Source organism: Hyla sarda, chromosome 1 (assembly GCF_029499605.1).
Source record: "Hyla sarda isolate aHylSar1 chromosome 1, aHylSar1.hap1, whole genome shotgun sequence".
NCBI lineage: Eukaryota > Metazoa > Chordata > Amphibia > Anura > Hylidae > Hyla > Hyla sarda.
Window position 1 is genome coordinate 555791710 of NC_079189.1, and position 13887 is coordinate 555805596.

The following is a 13887-nucleotide window of genomic DNA, read 5'->3' on the forward strand; positions in this document are numbered from 1 at the left end:
TAGCAACCAGGTCGTATCCACCGGCAACAGCTCAACCTCTCTGACTGCTGAGATAAGCGCGGTACAAGGGATAGACAAGAGCAAGGTCGGACGTAGCAGAAGGTCAGGGCAGGCAGCAAGGATCATAGTCAGGGGCAACGGCAAGAGGTCTGGAACACTGGCTTGGGATACACAAGGAACACTTTCACTGGCACAATGGCAACAAGATCCGGCAAGGAAGTGAGGGGGAGGTGAGGTTAAATAGACAGGGAGCAGGTGGAGGCTAATTAAACTGATTGGGCCAGGCACCAATCATTGGTGCACTGGCCCTTTAAATCTTAGAGAGCTGGCGCGCGCGCGCCCTAAGGAGTGGAGCCGCGCGCGCCAGGACGTGACAGCCGGGGTCCGGGACAGGTGAGTGACTTGGGATGCGATTCGCGAGCGGGCGCGTCCCGCTATGCGAATCGCATCCCCGCCGGCAGAGTCAGGGCAGTGCTCTCGGTCAGCGGGTCTGACCGGGGCGCTGCAGAGAGAGGAACGCCGCGGGGAGGAGCAGGGACCCGGAGCGCTCGGCGTAACATCAGTTGATTGCTAATACTGTTCAGTGCTATGTATAGGACATAGCACTGCTCAGTATTATCGGTGATCTTCTGATCTGGTCTGCTCGATCTCAGACCAGAGCAGAATACCCCAGGAGACGGCCAGAGCCAGGTGAGGGGACCTCCGGCCGCCATGCTGGATGATCGGATCCCCGCGGCAGAGCTGCGGGCGATCCGATCGTCCATTCAAAGTACCGCACTGCCACAGATGCCGTAATCTGTATTGATCACGGCCTCTGAGGGGTTAACGGCGACACCCGTGTGATCGCGGATGTCCGCCATTACCAGCGGGTCCCTGGCTGCTGGTAGCAGCCAGGACCCACCGGGCATGACGCGAGCACCGCTCCGGTGCTCGCGATCATGGTGGCGCGTAAATGTACGTCATGGTGCGCTAAGTACCACGTCACCATGACGTACATTTACGTCCATTGTCGTTAAGGGGTTAATGGACAGGAATTGAGTGAAGCAAAAATACTGCATGTCCTATTTTTTTTCTGCTTAACTCCTGTAAAAAAACAGACACCCGAAAGACCCTGTTCAAGTCAGGACCCGGCGAGAACCGGCAATGTCCATTGTGAAAAGGGTGCAATCAACTTTATTGTTTGCCACCAAATGGACCCTATACAAGACGGTGCTCATCTTCAGTGTAAACAAGCCTTAAGCAGCCATTTCCTGCGCCTGGAGACAGGACAGAGAAGTGGAGAACAGCGGGAGTCAAGTTTTTTGAGGTGTAAAAATGCAATATCATGCCTTAAAATGTGTATTTTACTTCTATAACTGTTTCCCTTTAATTGCATGGGCTATTAGGCTAAGTTTCTCATTGTTTATTTTTTGCGAAAAACACCAAGAAAAACGCCAATTCTGCCGCATGGCATTTTTTCAGCCAAAAAATGCTGCGGCCAGATGTTAGCAGAAAATCTATGAGAAAAATTATTTTTCCACTTGCCGTTTTTTCACTCTTTTTAGGCGTTTTCAGCTCCTTGGCGGTTTTTCAAAATTGCAGCATGTTGAGCCACTGGTGTTTTTTTCCCTGAAATCGTGGCATTTTTCTCCCATGGAAGTCTATGGGAGTAAAAAAACGCCAAGAAAAACGCCATGTGGGTTTTAACTTTGGCGTTTTTTTCAGGTGGTTTTTATTCTTATTTGGACTTAACGTTCCAAAAATGTGATGGAGATACATTTTAAAAAAAAATTGTAGTGTACCTTTGTATTTAATTGTATTTATAACAAAATTTTTATTGGTTTTTAAACAGGGATCAATTTATGTGTGCAGGCAGGGCACTAAAAATATAGTCAACAATAATAAAAATGTAGTGTGTGTGTGTGTGTGTTTTTCAATTTTTATTCTTAATTTTTTAGGTGGTACTACTACTCCCAGCATGGAACACACACTGTTCTATGATGGGAGTAGTAGCACCTGTACTGATTGACAGATCACCCCTGGTTCTGTTGCAGAGAGCTGTGATTGGCCAGATGGTCCCAGCCAATCACACCTCTCTGTGGGAAATATGAATAGGTGTATATATACAGCAGTGCAGGAGACCATAGAAGAGCGGCCGGACACATCAATTATACATTATACAGGAGGATCACAGCGGGTGTCAGGAGTGACATTCGCTGTGATCTTTCCTTAACTGCAGACACTACAGCTCCCAACATGGAACAGAGCTTGCTCCATGATGGGAGTGGTAGTACCTGCAGTTAAGGACAGATCACATCAGGTGTCACTCCTGACATCCGCTGTGATTGTCCTATCTATTGCAGAGATGCGGAGTGTCTCTATACCGCGCTCTCATCTCTGCACTATACTCCGGCCAGAGATGTAAATAGAACATCACTCATTCATATTTCCCTCTGAGAGCTGTGATTGGCTGCAACCATCCGGCCAATCCCCACTCTGGGCGGAAAATATGAATGAGTGATGTTCTATTCACATCACTGGCCGGAGTATAGTGCAGAGATGTGAGGGCTGTATAGAGCTGCTCCGCATCTCTGCTATATTATGGACGATCGCATTGGGCGATATGTCTATTTGTACATGTACCACTACTCCCAACATGGAACAGTGTATTCCATGCTGGGAGTATTAGTACTACTCAAAAAAATAAGAGAAAAAAAGAGAGAAAAAAAAAAGTGAACCACACACACTATTAAAAATTTATTAAAATGTTGTTATAAAAAATATAAATTTTGTTAAAAGCATTTTTTCCATCACTACTGCATCCTTTTTTCTTTTTTTTTTGGTACCCAACAAATTTTGGGTACCAAAAAGAAAAACGCCAAAGGGGCCAAAAATGCAATTTTCACACAAATGAATAAACGCCAGAAAAAACGCCAAATGCAGGAAATTGCACTGGCGTTTTTTTCTTGCGTTTTTTTCAAACCAAAAAACGCAGGACAAAAAAACAAATAGGAACTAATGGGTAAACAGTTCACATGGCAGTTATTTTTTACAGCCGTAGTTATTATTGCTGTAAAAAAAAAAAAAAAATAATAATAATAACTCTTTTGGACATCATATGGCTGTTTTACGTGCAAATTGTTTAGCACATTTTTTGCCCTGATCTGCATTTAAAACAAATTTCAATTGTGCATAAAACACATCAAAAAGATGTAAAATTCATTGAAAATTTGAGGCTCAGTTACACACTTACAATGGTAAAATGTATGTACCTATATTCCAGTATGTTCCAGTATATTCCAGTATGTGAAGTTGTGACATAGCCTATTTTTTTTTCTCCTTTAAACCCAGTCAGACCCCTTACAAAATATTCTGCCAGACAACCCCTTTCAGTCCATTGGTGGATCCCAGACTAAGATTTCCTATCTACTCTGGTCTCTATGATGATAGTCGTGGCAGTGATCTGTCACAATAATCTCTTGAAGACTTCAGAGGCGTGGCGGCTGATTCCAAGCAACAATTGTACCGGCCATATTTATCATCTGTGTCTCATCTATGTCGCTGTATAATGAAATAAAATGAAACTAATTACAGTATAAATGTGCTCACTTGCGTCATCTCTCTGATGGAAGTGATACTGTCTAACGCTTTCATCACTCGGTCATAGTTCTTTTTCTGTTGGAAAAATGAAGAAGAATGAAGGTTAAAATGTACATAAAGGGCCTCATTTACTATTATTTCACTTTAAATTTCGATGAAAAAAAACTAAGGAAAATGCATTTTACTTTACTTATTAAAGGGGTACTCCAGTGATAAACTTTTTTTTTTTTTATCAACTGGTGCCAGAAAGTTAAAGAGATTTGTAAATTACTTCTATAAGAAAAAAAATCTTAATCCTTCCTGTACTTATTAGCTGCTGAATACTACAGGTGAAATTCTTTTCAGTTTGAACCACAGAGCTCTCTGCTGACATCACGAGCACAGTGCTCTCTGCTGACATCTCTGTCCATTTTAGGAACTGTCCAGAGTAAAAGGAAATCCCCATAGCAAACATATGCTGTTCTGGACAGTTCCTAAAATGGACAGAGATGTCAGCAGAGAGCACTGTGGTCATGATGTCAGCAGAGAGCACAGTGTTCCAAAAAGAAAAGAATTTCCTCTGTAGTATTCAGCAGATAATAAGTACAGGAAGGATTAAGATCTTTTAATAGAAGTAATTTATAAATCTGTTTAACTTTCTGGCCACTAGTTGATTTAAAAAAAAAAAAAGATGTGCACCAAACATGCACCAAAATGACCTTTTTTTTTTTTTTTTTTAACCCTGTTCACCATTTTTCACAATCCGAGTGATTTATGAGATAGTTCAGCCTGTTTTATCATCTTTTCAAGCTGCAATTTTTAACTTTTAACAGAGAGGATAAATAAGGAGGTTTTACGATTTGTATAAACACATTCAAGCATGTCACAATTTTGAAAAAAATTGACTATGAAAAGAGAAAAGAAAGGGTGTAACATAGAGGGGGATTTATCAAAACCTGTCCAGAGGAAAAGTGTTGACCAATCAGCTCACTTTTTTATTTATTTATCAGAGGCCTTATCAAAAATGAAAGAAGCAATCTGATTGGTTGCTATAGGCAACTGGTCAACTTTTTCTTTACATAGGTTTTAATAAATCTCCACCTTTGAATGCAAATGGAGAAGAACACAAGAGTTGGCAAAATCTTCCCAAAAGGGAAAGTGAATATTCTATTGACTTCTTCTTGGAACCATCATGGGGGTTTAAGGTGTCTTAAAGGGGTACTCGACCCCTGGCATCTTATCCCCTATCCAAAGGATAGGGGATAAGATGTTAGATCGCCGCGGTCCCGCTGTTGGGGACCCCGGGGATCGCCACTGCGGCACCCCGCCATCATTACTGCACAGAGCGAGTTCGCTCTGTGCGTAATGACGGGCGATACAGGGGCCGGAGCAGCATGACGTCATGGCTCCGCCCCTCATGATGGCCCCCTATGGCAGGGGGCTTGATGACCGCCACGCCCCCTTCCCATAGACTTGTATTGACGGGGGCGGGCTGTGACGTCACGAGGGGCGGAGCCGTGACGTATCGATGATACGGCCCCTGTATTGCCCGTCATTACGTGCAGAGCGATCTCGCTCTGCGCAGTAATGATAGCGGGGTGCTGCAGCGGCAATCCCCGGGGTCCCCAGCAGCGGGACCCCGGCGATCTGACATCTTATCCCATATCCTTTGGATAGGGGATAAGATATCGAGGGGCGGAGTACCCCTTTAAGGGACTATAGGATTGATGGCCTATCCACTGGATGGTCCATCAAATGCTGATCATTGAGTGCTAAAAACCAGCATCCCCCAGCTGTTTGCTACCCCTCACTATACAGAGAATGTAGCCGAAAGCCATGTGCCATGTATTGTATAGTGGTGACAAACAATAACTGCAGCTCTGCTTCCATTCACTTAGAGTGGTACTTTGGTAGGAAAAAAAAATGTTTTTAAGTCAACTGGTGCCAGAAAGTTAAATAGGTTTGTAAATGATGTCTATTTAAAAATCTTAATCCTTCAGTTGAATTCATTACGAATTTCATGAAAAATTTGATTCTGAACGAATCTGAATTTCCTTGCACTTCGTGGTAACGAATTGCTTCATTCAATGCATTTTGTGTGGGCCTTGGGGCTGAAATGGCGGCTACACGTGTGAGAACATGGGGCAAAGAAGTCTGGGAAGGCGGGTAGGCGGGATCACTCTGAATCGAATGGCAGCATGCAGCCTATCAGCAGCCAGCCAGCCCTGTGATGTCACAGCCCTATTGCCGAAGGCGGGCATTTCCCGTTTTGCCGAGAAAGCAGAGACTGTGTGCGCGCACTAATCACCGTTACTGACAATACAGCTCTTTACAGCGGTGAATCCATTCACCTCAAGCCCTGCATTCATTCTGGCTACAGAGAGAGCAGACACTGTGTGGTCACTAATCAGCGTTACTGAAAATACAGATCAGCAGAGTGGAAATCCATTGAGCTCAAGCCTGCATCACTGCAAGCAGGCAGGCAGGGAGAGTTTAGAAGTAGTTTCATAGTCTGCCAATTGAGATCATCGCAAGAAGCACTCCCCATTCAAAGTAACAATTGTGATGCCATATGGTCTCCCGACCCTGCTGCCACATCCAGACTTTGTCATTGTGCTGCTCTGAGGCAGTGATTCTAATAGCAATGCCTGTGATCTGCATGTCATACTGAATAACAGTATTATTTCACTAACCCAACACACACCCTTTGCGTGTTACGGGAAGTCAAAGTGTTCTACACCCCTATTGTGGCTCTCTGTAGCCCGGAAATAGCTGTTTTTAATAGCGATTTGCCACCAATATATTCGGATCAAAACATTTTTTTTCTGACAATTTGGCCAATCAGCCGAATTGAATTTTTTGAAAAATTTGCCCATCTCTACATATGTCCAATTTCTTTTCTCCGCTCAACTTCTGTAAAACACTGGACACCCAATGGAAACCATTCAAGTCAATGGGATCTGTCGAGACCCAGCGGTATCAGTTTTGCTACAACCTGTTCCAGGTCCGTCCAGCAAAATAAAAAAAAGGGGCAGAACGGACTTTGAGCACAACAGCAGTGTGATCCTAGCCTTCCACATTGTTCAAACAGGATGTGTTTGTGCACAACAGAATGCATGCTTGTGTCCAGAATTGATCACATGAAGTACTACAAGTTACATCTGGATGAGTAGTGAGGGGTGTCCCATCAGGATAGGACGTTTATATGTTTTCTGGCCTTCAATACTGGAACTGGGACTAAACAAGTCCAATTTTTTTTTTTTTTACTACTAGACAGACACCTAAATGAACAAGGCGAAGGGAAAAACTTACCCGTGGATTAAAGGCCAGGGTCTGAGGATCATTGGGGTCTACCACTGAAGGATATGGCTCAAATATGACGACTTTCCTTGGAGATTCCAAAGCAGAACGACACATTGACACAAGGAGATCTACAACCTAGAACACACAAAAAAAAAATTGCTATATAAAATAATAATGTTTATACAAAATTATTTAATAAGTTGTGGTGAGGGTGTTGATGAAGGGCAGATGTTACTACCATAGGGGCAGATGACATTAAGTTGTCCTCGTGACACCAGGGCGTGGTTATTTTCTACACCACCCGAGGTATGGCCGCTGGTTCCTGGGCCAGGCGAGGGGCAAATAATCACTCCGATGCAAGGTTACGGAACAACGGCAGCTTTACTGAGGTAGACAGGTGTTATAGTCTTTACAGCTCAGTTAGGCCCAAGGAGATGACCAGTGACTTTAGGAGACTTGCGGGCTCGCTGGGACTTGTAGTGGATTTGGACTAGATAATGCAATCCCACGCTGACTTTAGCAGGCTTAATAGACTTGACTATGACTGACTAGACTTCTCCCCTGTGGTTGCTTACCAGGTTTCTACTTTCACCTGAAGGGGTACAAGGTTGATGGAAGAGTGGCTGCGTGGTTAGGCCTAGGTCTCCCTCAGGACACCAGACCCTCTCAGGTCTTGACTGTACTGTACCAGTAAAACCAATGCGTTTTGGAAAACTCTTGGTATGGGCTAATGCAAGGCAATCGGGACATTTACAAATTGTCAGTGAGATTCACTGAATCGGATCCTAAATGAATCTTGGGAGATTCATTCATCTCTACATACACAATTTTTTGGATCCCATGCAACCAATCCGGACAGCGACTATGCCATATCATCCACAGGTGTCCCATTTTAGCCCATATGACAGTGGTCTCCAAACTGTGGCCCTCCAGATATTGCAAAACTACAACTCCCAGCATATATGCTGAGAGTTGTAGTTTTGCAATATCTGTAGGGCCACAGTTTGGAGACCACTGCCATATGGCATTATAGAAGACAACGGTGCAATGCATCCAGCTTGTTGCATCCTCTGTTACCATCTGGAATGGCTTTGGATCACTGAGTATCAGCTCATCAAATACTGTCTTATAGTGTACCTGTCGGCCACAAAAACTTTTTATATAAGGTAGATAATACAATTTATGTATAATTGTAATATACATTGGTTACAAAATATGTATATTTTTGTCCCTGCAGCTATTGCCTGTGTGTCTCTATGAGGAGTCCAAATACAGGAAGTGTGGGTGGACAAGCAGGGCTCTGTTCAGTGAGGCTCTGTGACATGCTATGGGCTCACACATCAGGATGATTGACAAACCAGGAGTCTGCCCAGAGCCCTGCCTGTCCTGCCCTCACTTCCTGTATTTGGACTCCTCATAGAGACACAGGCAATAGCTTCAGGAACAGCATTTTTTCACCCAAAAATATACCCATTTTTTAACCAATGTATATTACAAATATACATATAATGTTATTATCTACATTATATAAAAAGTTTTTGTTGACGGCAGGTACACTTTAATGATTCATTCGGGAGCACAACTTTTAAAGATGAAGTCACATACTTTCTGCTGGAATAGAATCAGACAGCAGAGACAGAAGAGACAGCAGAATAGAATCAGACAACAGAGACAGAAGAGACAGCAGAATAGAATCAGACAGCAGAGACAGCAGAATAGAATCAGACAACAGAGACAGAAGAAACCGCAGAATAGAATCAGGCAACAGAGACAGAAGAGACATCAGAATAGAATCAGGCAACAGAGACAGAAGAGACGGCAGATAGTGGAGACAAAATAGACAGCAGAATATAATCAGACTACAGAGACAGAATAGATAGCAGAATAGAATCAGACTACAGAGATAGAATAGATAACAGAATATAATCAGACAGCAGAGACAGAATAGAATCAGACAGCAGAGACAGAATAGACAGCAGAATAGAATCAGACTACAGAGATAGAATAGATAGCAGAATAGAATCAGACTACAGAGACAGAAGAGACAGCAGAATAGAATCAGACAGCAGAGACAGCAGAATAGAATCAGACAGCAGAGACAGCAGAATAGAATCAGACAACAGAGACAGAAGAGACAGCAGAATAGAATCAGGCAACAGAGACAGAAGAGACAGCAGAATAGAATCAGGCAACAGAGACAGAAGAGACGGCAGATAGTGGAGACAAAATAGACAGCAGAATAGAATCAGACTGCAGAGACAGAATAGATAGCAGAATAGAATCAGACTACAGAGATAGAATAGATAACAGAATAGAATCAGACAGCAGAGACAGAATAGAATCAGACAGCAGAGACAGAATAGACAGCAGAATAGAATCAGACTACAGAGATAGAATAGATAGCAGAATAGAATCAGACTACAGAGACAGAATAGATAACAGAATAGAATCAGACAGCAGAGACAGAATAGATAACAGAATATAATCAGACAGCAGAGACAGAATAGAATCAGACAGCAGAGACAGAATAGACAGCAGAATAGAATCAGACTACAGAGACAGAATAGATAGCAGAATAGAATCAGACTACAGAGACAGAATAGATAGGAGAATAGAATCAGACTACAGAGACAGAATAGATAGGAGAATAGAATCAGACTACAGAGACAGAATAGATAGGAGAATAGAATCAGACTACAGAGACAGAAGAGACAGCAGAATAGAATCAGACTACAGAGACAGAATAGATAGCAGAATAGAATCAGACTACAGAGATAGAATAGATAGGAGAATAGAATCAGACTACAGAGACAGAAGAGACAGCAGAATAGAATCAGACAGCAGAGACAGAATAGACAGCAGAATAGAATCAGACTACAGAGACAGAATAGATAGGAGAATAGAATCAGACTACAGAGACAGAATAGATAGGAGAATAGAATCAGACTACAGAGACAGAAGAGACAGCATAATAGAATCAGACTACAGAGACAGAATAGATAGGAGAATAGAATCAGACTACAGAGACAGAAGAGACAGCAGAATAGAATCAGACTACAGAGACAGAATAGATAACAGAATAGAATCAGACTACAGAGACAGAATAGATAGCAGAATAGAATCAGACTACAGAGACAGAATAGATAGGAGAATAGAATCAGACTACAGAGACAGAAGAGACAGCAGAATAGAATCAGACTACAGAGACAGCAGAATAGAATCAGACTACAGAGACAGAAGAGACAGCAGAATAGAATCAGACTACAGAGACAGAATAGATAGCAGAATAGAATCAGACTACAGAGATAGAATAGATAACAGAATAGAATCAGACTACAGAGACAGAATAGATAGCAGAATAGAATCAGACTACAGAGACAGAATAGATAACAGAATAGAATCAGACAGCAGAGACAGAATAGATAACAGAATATAATCAGACAGCAGAGACAGAATAGATAGCAGAATAGAATCAGACTACAGAGACAGAATAGATAACAGAATAGAATCAGACAGCAGAGACAGAATAGATAACAGAATAGAATCAGACAGCAGAGACAGAATAGAATCAGACAGCAGAGACAGAATAGACAGCAGAATAGAATCAGACTACAGAGACAGAATAGATAGCAGAATAGAATCAGACTACAGAGATAGAATAGATAGCAGAATAGAATCAGACTACAGAGACAGAATAGATAGCAGAATAGAATCAGACTACAGAGACAGAAGAGACAGCAGAATAGAATCAGACTACAGAGACAGAATAGATAGCAGAATAGAATCAGACTACAGAGATAGAATAGATAACAGAATAGAATCAGACTACAGAGACAGAATAGATAGCAGAATAGAATCAGACTACAGAGACAGAATAGATAACAGAATAGAATCAGACAGCAGAGACAGAATAGATAACAGAATATAATCAGACAGCAGAGACAGAATAGAATCAGACAGCAGAGACAGAATAGACAGCAGAATAGAATCAGACTACAGAGATAGAATAGATAGCAGAATAGAATCAGACTACAGAGATAGAATAGATAGCAGAATAGAATCAGACTACAGAGACAGAATAGATAGCAGAATAGAATCAGACTACAGAGACAGAATAGATAGCAGAATAGAATCAGACTACAGAGATAGAATAGATAACAGAATAGAATCAGACTACAGAGACAGAATAGATAGCAGAATAGAATCAGACTACAGAGACAGAATAGATAACAGAATAGAATCAGACAGCAGAGACAGAATAGATAACAGAATAGAATCAGACAGCAGAGACAGAATAGAATCAGACAGCAGAGACAGAATAGACAGCAGAATAGAATCAGACTACAGAGACAGAATAGATAGCAGAATAGAATCAGACTACAGAGATAGAATAGATAGCAGAATAGAATCAGACTACAGAGACAGAATAGATAGCAGAATAGAATCAGACTACAGAGACAGAATAGATAGGAGAATAGAATCAGACTACAGAGACAGAAGAGACAGCAGAATAGAATCAGACAGCAAAGACAGAATAGATAACAGAATAAAATCAGACAGCAGAGACAGAAGAGACAGCAGAATAGAATCAGACAGAAGGTAAAAGAAGGAAACCCAGCTGTTCACTTATAAACTTTGTGCTGCAATATTCTACTGGCTGCAAGTAATTCACCTATTATCTCTATGGTTATTATTATTATTATTATTATTATTATTATTATTATCATGGGTTCTATTCACACTGGAAATGTGGGATAGTTTTCATCTGATGTGCTAGAGGTAGTCCACACATTTCCTGCTTATATAACAATAATAACAATAATCCTTAGCGCACCCAGATTCCGCAGCGCTGTACACTCAACCCCCATTTGTACCACTTCTAAATGACTGATGTCATTGTCTGTAATGTTAGTCTATATACCTGAGCACCGGTTGCAATTTCATCTGCAGCTTCATTCATAACACCCAGTGTCTGGAAAGCGAATACACAAAGCTCCCGTTCACATACAGTAGGCTGCCGAGAGAATAAAAACGACAAATATCAGGTTATACGGGCAAATAAATGTACAGTTAGGGGGGTTCATTACATTTTTATTGGATCACTTATTTTTCATTAGTCCATAAAAACTGGCTTTACCTACAAGTCACAGAAAATAATCTAGATTAAAAAGAATAAAAGCCAACACAAAAGATAACCAATGACCGCCTCTGGCCACCAGATGGCACTGTTATAACAAGACAAATAGCACACGCGGCGGTATTTAAATAGCTCATGCAGGCTTCTCTTCATGTTTTAATTCATGAAATGCTTCTACATTGCTCAGCAGTTGTGAAATGAGATGTCAAATAAGTTGATGTACAGTAAAGCACTGCACAATGGGCCTTGCTTCATTGCCTCGGCTGAGAACGAGAGAGCGCGGCCTAATTTCATTAGAAAATCGGAATTCACTGCTTTGTGCATTAGGGTGTAGCATCCTTTGCATCTTAAAAGGAAACGTTAAGACGCTGGGAAATAATTCAGCTACGTTGGTAAATAGTCATTAGCCAGATGTTTGTCCATGTGCCCCCAGCCACCCTTAATGTCAATAGCAGGGTTGAGTAACGCATAGATTATACTATATTAGTTTCTTTTTTTTTTTTTTACTTTTTGTTATTTTTAACAGATATCAAGTATTCATTACAGAAAACAGAAAATTGAGACATTTAAGGGTTAACTTAGAGCAGTGTTTTCCAAACAGGGTGTCTCCTGCTGTCGCAAAACTACAACTCCCAGCATGCCCGGACAGCCAACGGCTGGGAAAAATTGCCTGTCATGGTCCAACATTGCCTGGATCATCAGGTAGATAACTTTACTGCATAAGGATAGGGTGACACGTGTCTTATTTTGCTACGTGTTTCCTGCCATTAAAGTCAATGGGTAGCAAAATAATCTGCAAAAAATACGGCACGTGTGACCCTACCCTAAGGGTGTATTCACGCCTTAACACAGCATCAAATATGCAGCTTTAAATCTTGTGCATGAAATATGCGCAGGATACTTTACTTGTGAATAACCCCTTAGGGTAGAGTCACACGTGCCATATTTTGCTGCTTATTTTCTGCTGCGTATTTTCCTACCCATTGGAGTTGATGACTTACGGCACATGTGACCCTACCCTTAGGGTGTACGTACAGTATCCAGCACATATCTGATACTGCATATTTGAAGCTTCAGATTTTAATGTAAATCTGCAGTTTCAAATAGGCAGCATCAAATATACACAGGATACTGTATGTGTGAATACACCCTAATGGTAGAGTCACATGTGCTGTATTTGGCTGCATATTTGCTGCTTTTTATTTTTCTGCTTATTAAAGTCAATGAGTAGGAAAATATGCAGCAACAAAATATGGCACTTATGACTCTACCCAAAGGGGATATTCACACGTACAGTATCCTGCGCATATTTGATGCACAAGATTTGAAGCTGCAGATTTGATGCTGTGCTCATTCAATTAGTTTACATTGAAATCTGCATAATCAAATCTGCAGCTTCTTCGATCTGAGAATCCTGCGCATCAAATACGCACTGGATACTGTACGTGTGAATACACTTTAAAGAGAACCTGTCATTAAACCATATTTTCTAAACTAACTGAGATTATATTCCCTAACTACTCCTAACACCCCTACTGCTCTTAAATTTTTTTTTCTTAGCTTTAAAAAGATCTGTATCATACCTTTCCCCTTGCTCACATTGTGTGAGCTCCCAGAAGGAGAAAGTGGGCATTCCCCAGCAGGCGCAACATCACTAATGCCTGTGAGAGCTGTGCCTCACCATGCCCCACACCCACTTCCTGAGTTTGGTCTCCTGCAAGGTCGGGAGGAGACCAAACTAACTTTTTGACTTGCGCAGGGAACAGAACAGTGCCACCTAGTGCCAGGGAACAGAACAGTGCCACCTTTCAATCACATTATAATATATTGGTGGAGATTTATCAAACAGTGTGAGCAACAGCAACCAATCACAGCTCAGCTAACGAGCT

The 13887-nt window shown here is 41.7% G+C and overlaps 1 protein-coding gene across 1 annotated transcript in view; it reads right to left on the reverse strand.

The window, feature by feature from the left end:
* Positions 1-13887, reverse strand: part of PARP8 (poly(ADP-ribose) polymerase family member 8) — a 337824-nt gene that overhangs the window by 50165 nt on the left and 273772 nt on the right. Inside the window, exons 15-17 of the mRNA XM_056541980.1 lie at positions 11783-11875; positions 6871-6996; positions 3589-3654 (exon numbers count right to left, since the gene is read on the reverse strand). Of these exons, the coding sequence (XP_056397955.1) occupies positions 3589-3654; positions 6871-6996; positions 11783-11875 (285 nt within the window). The remainder of the gene's footprint in view (positions 1-3588; positions 3655-6870; positions 6997-11782; positions 11876-13887) is intronic.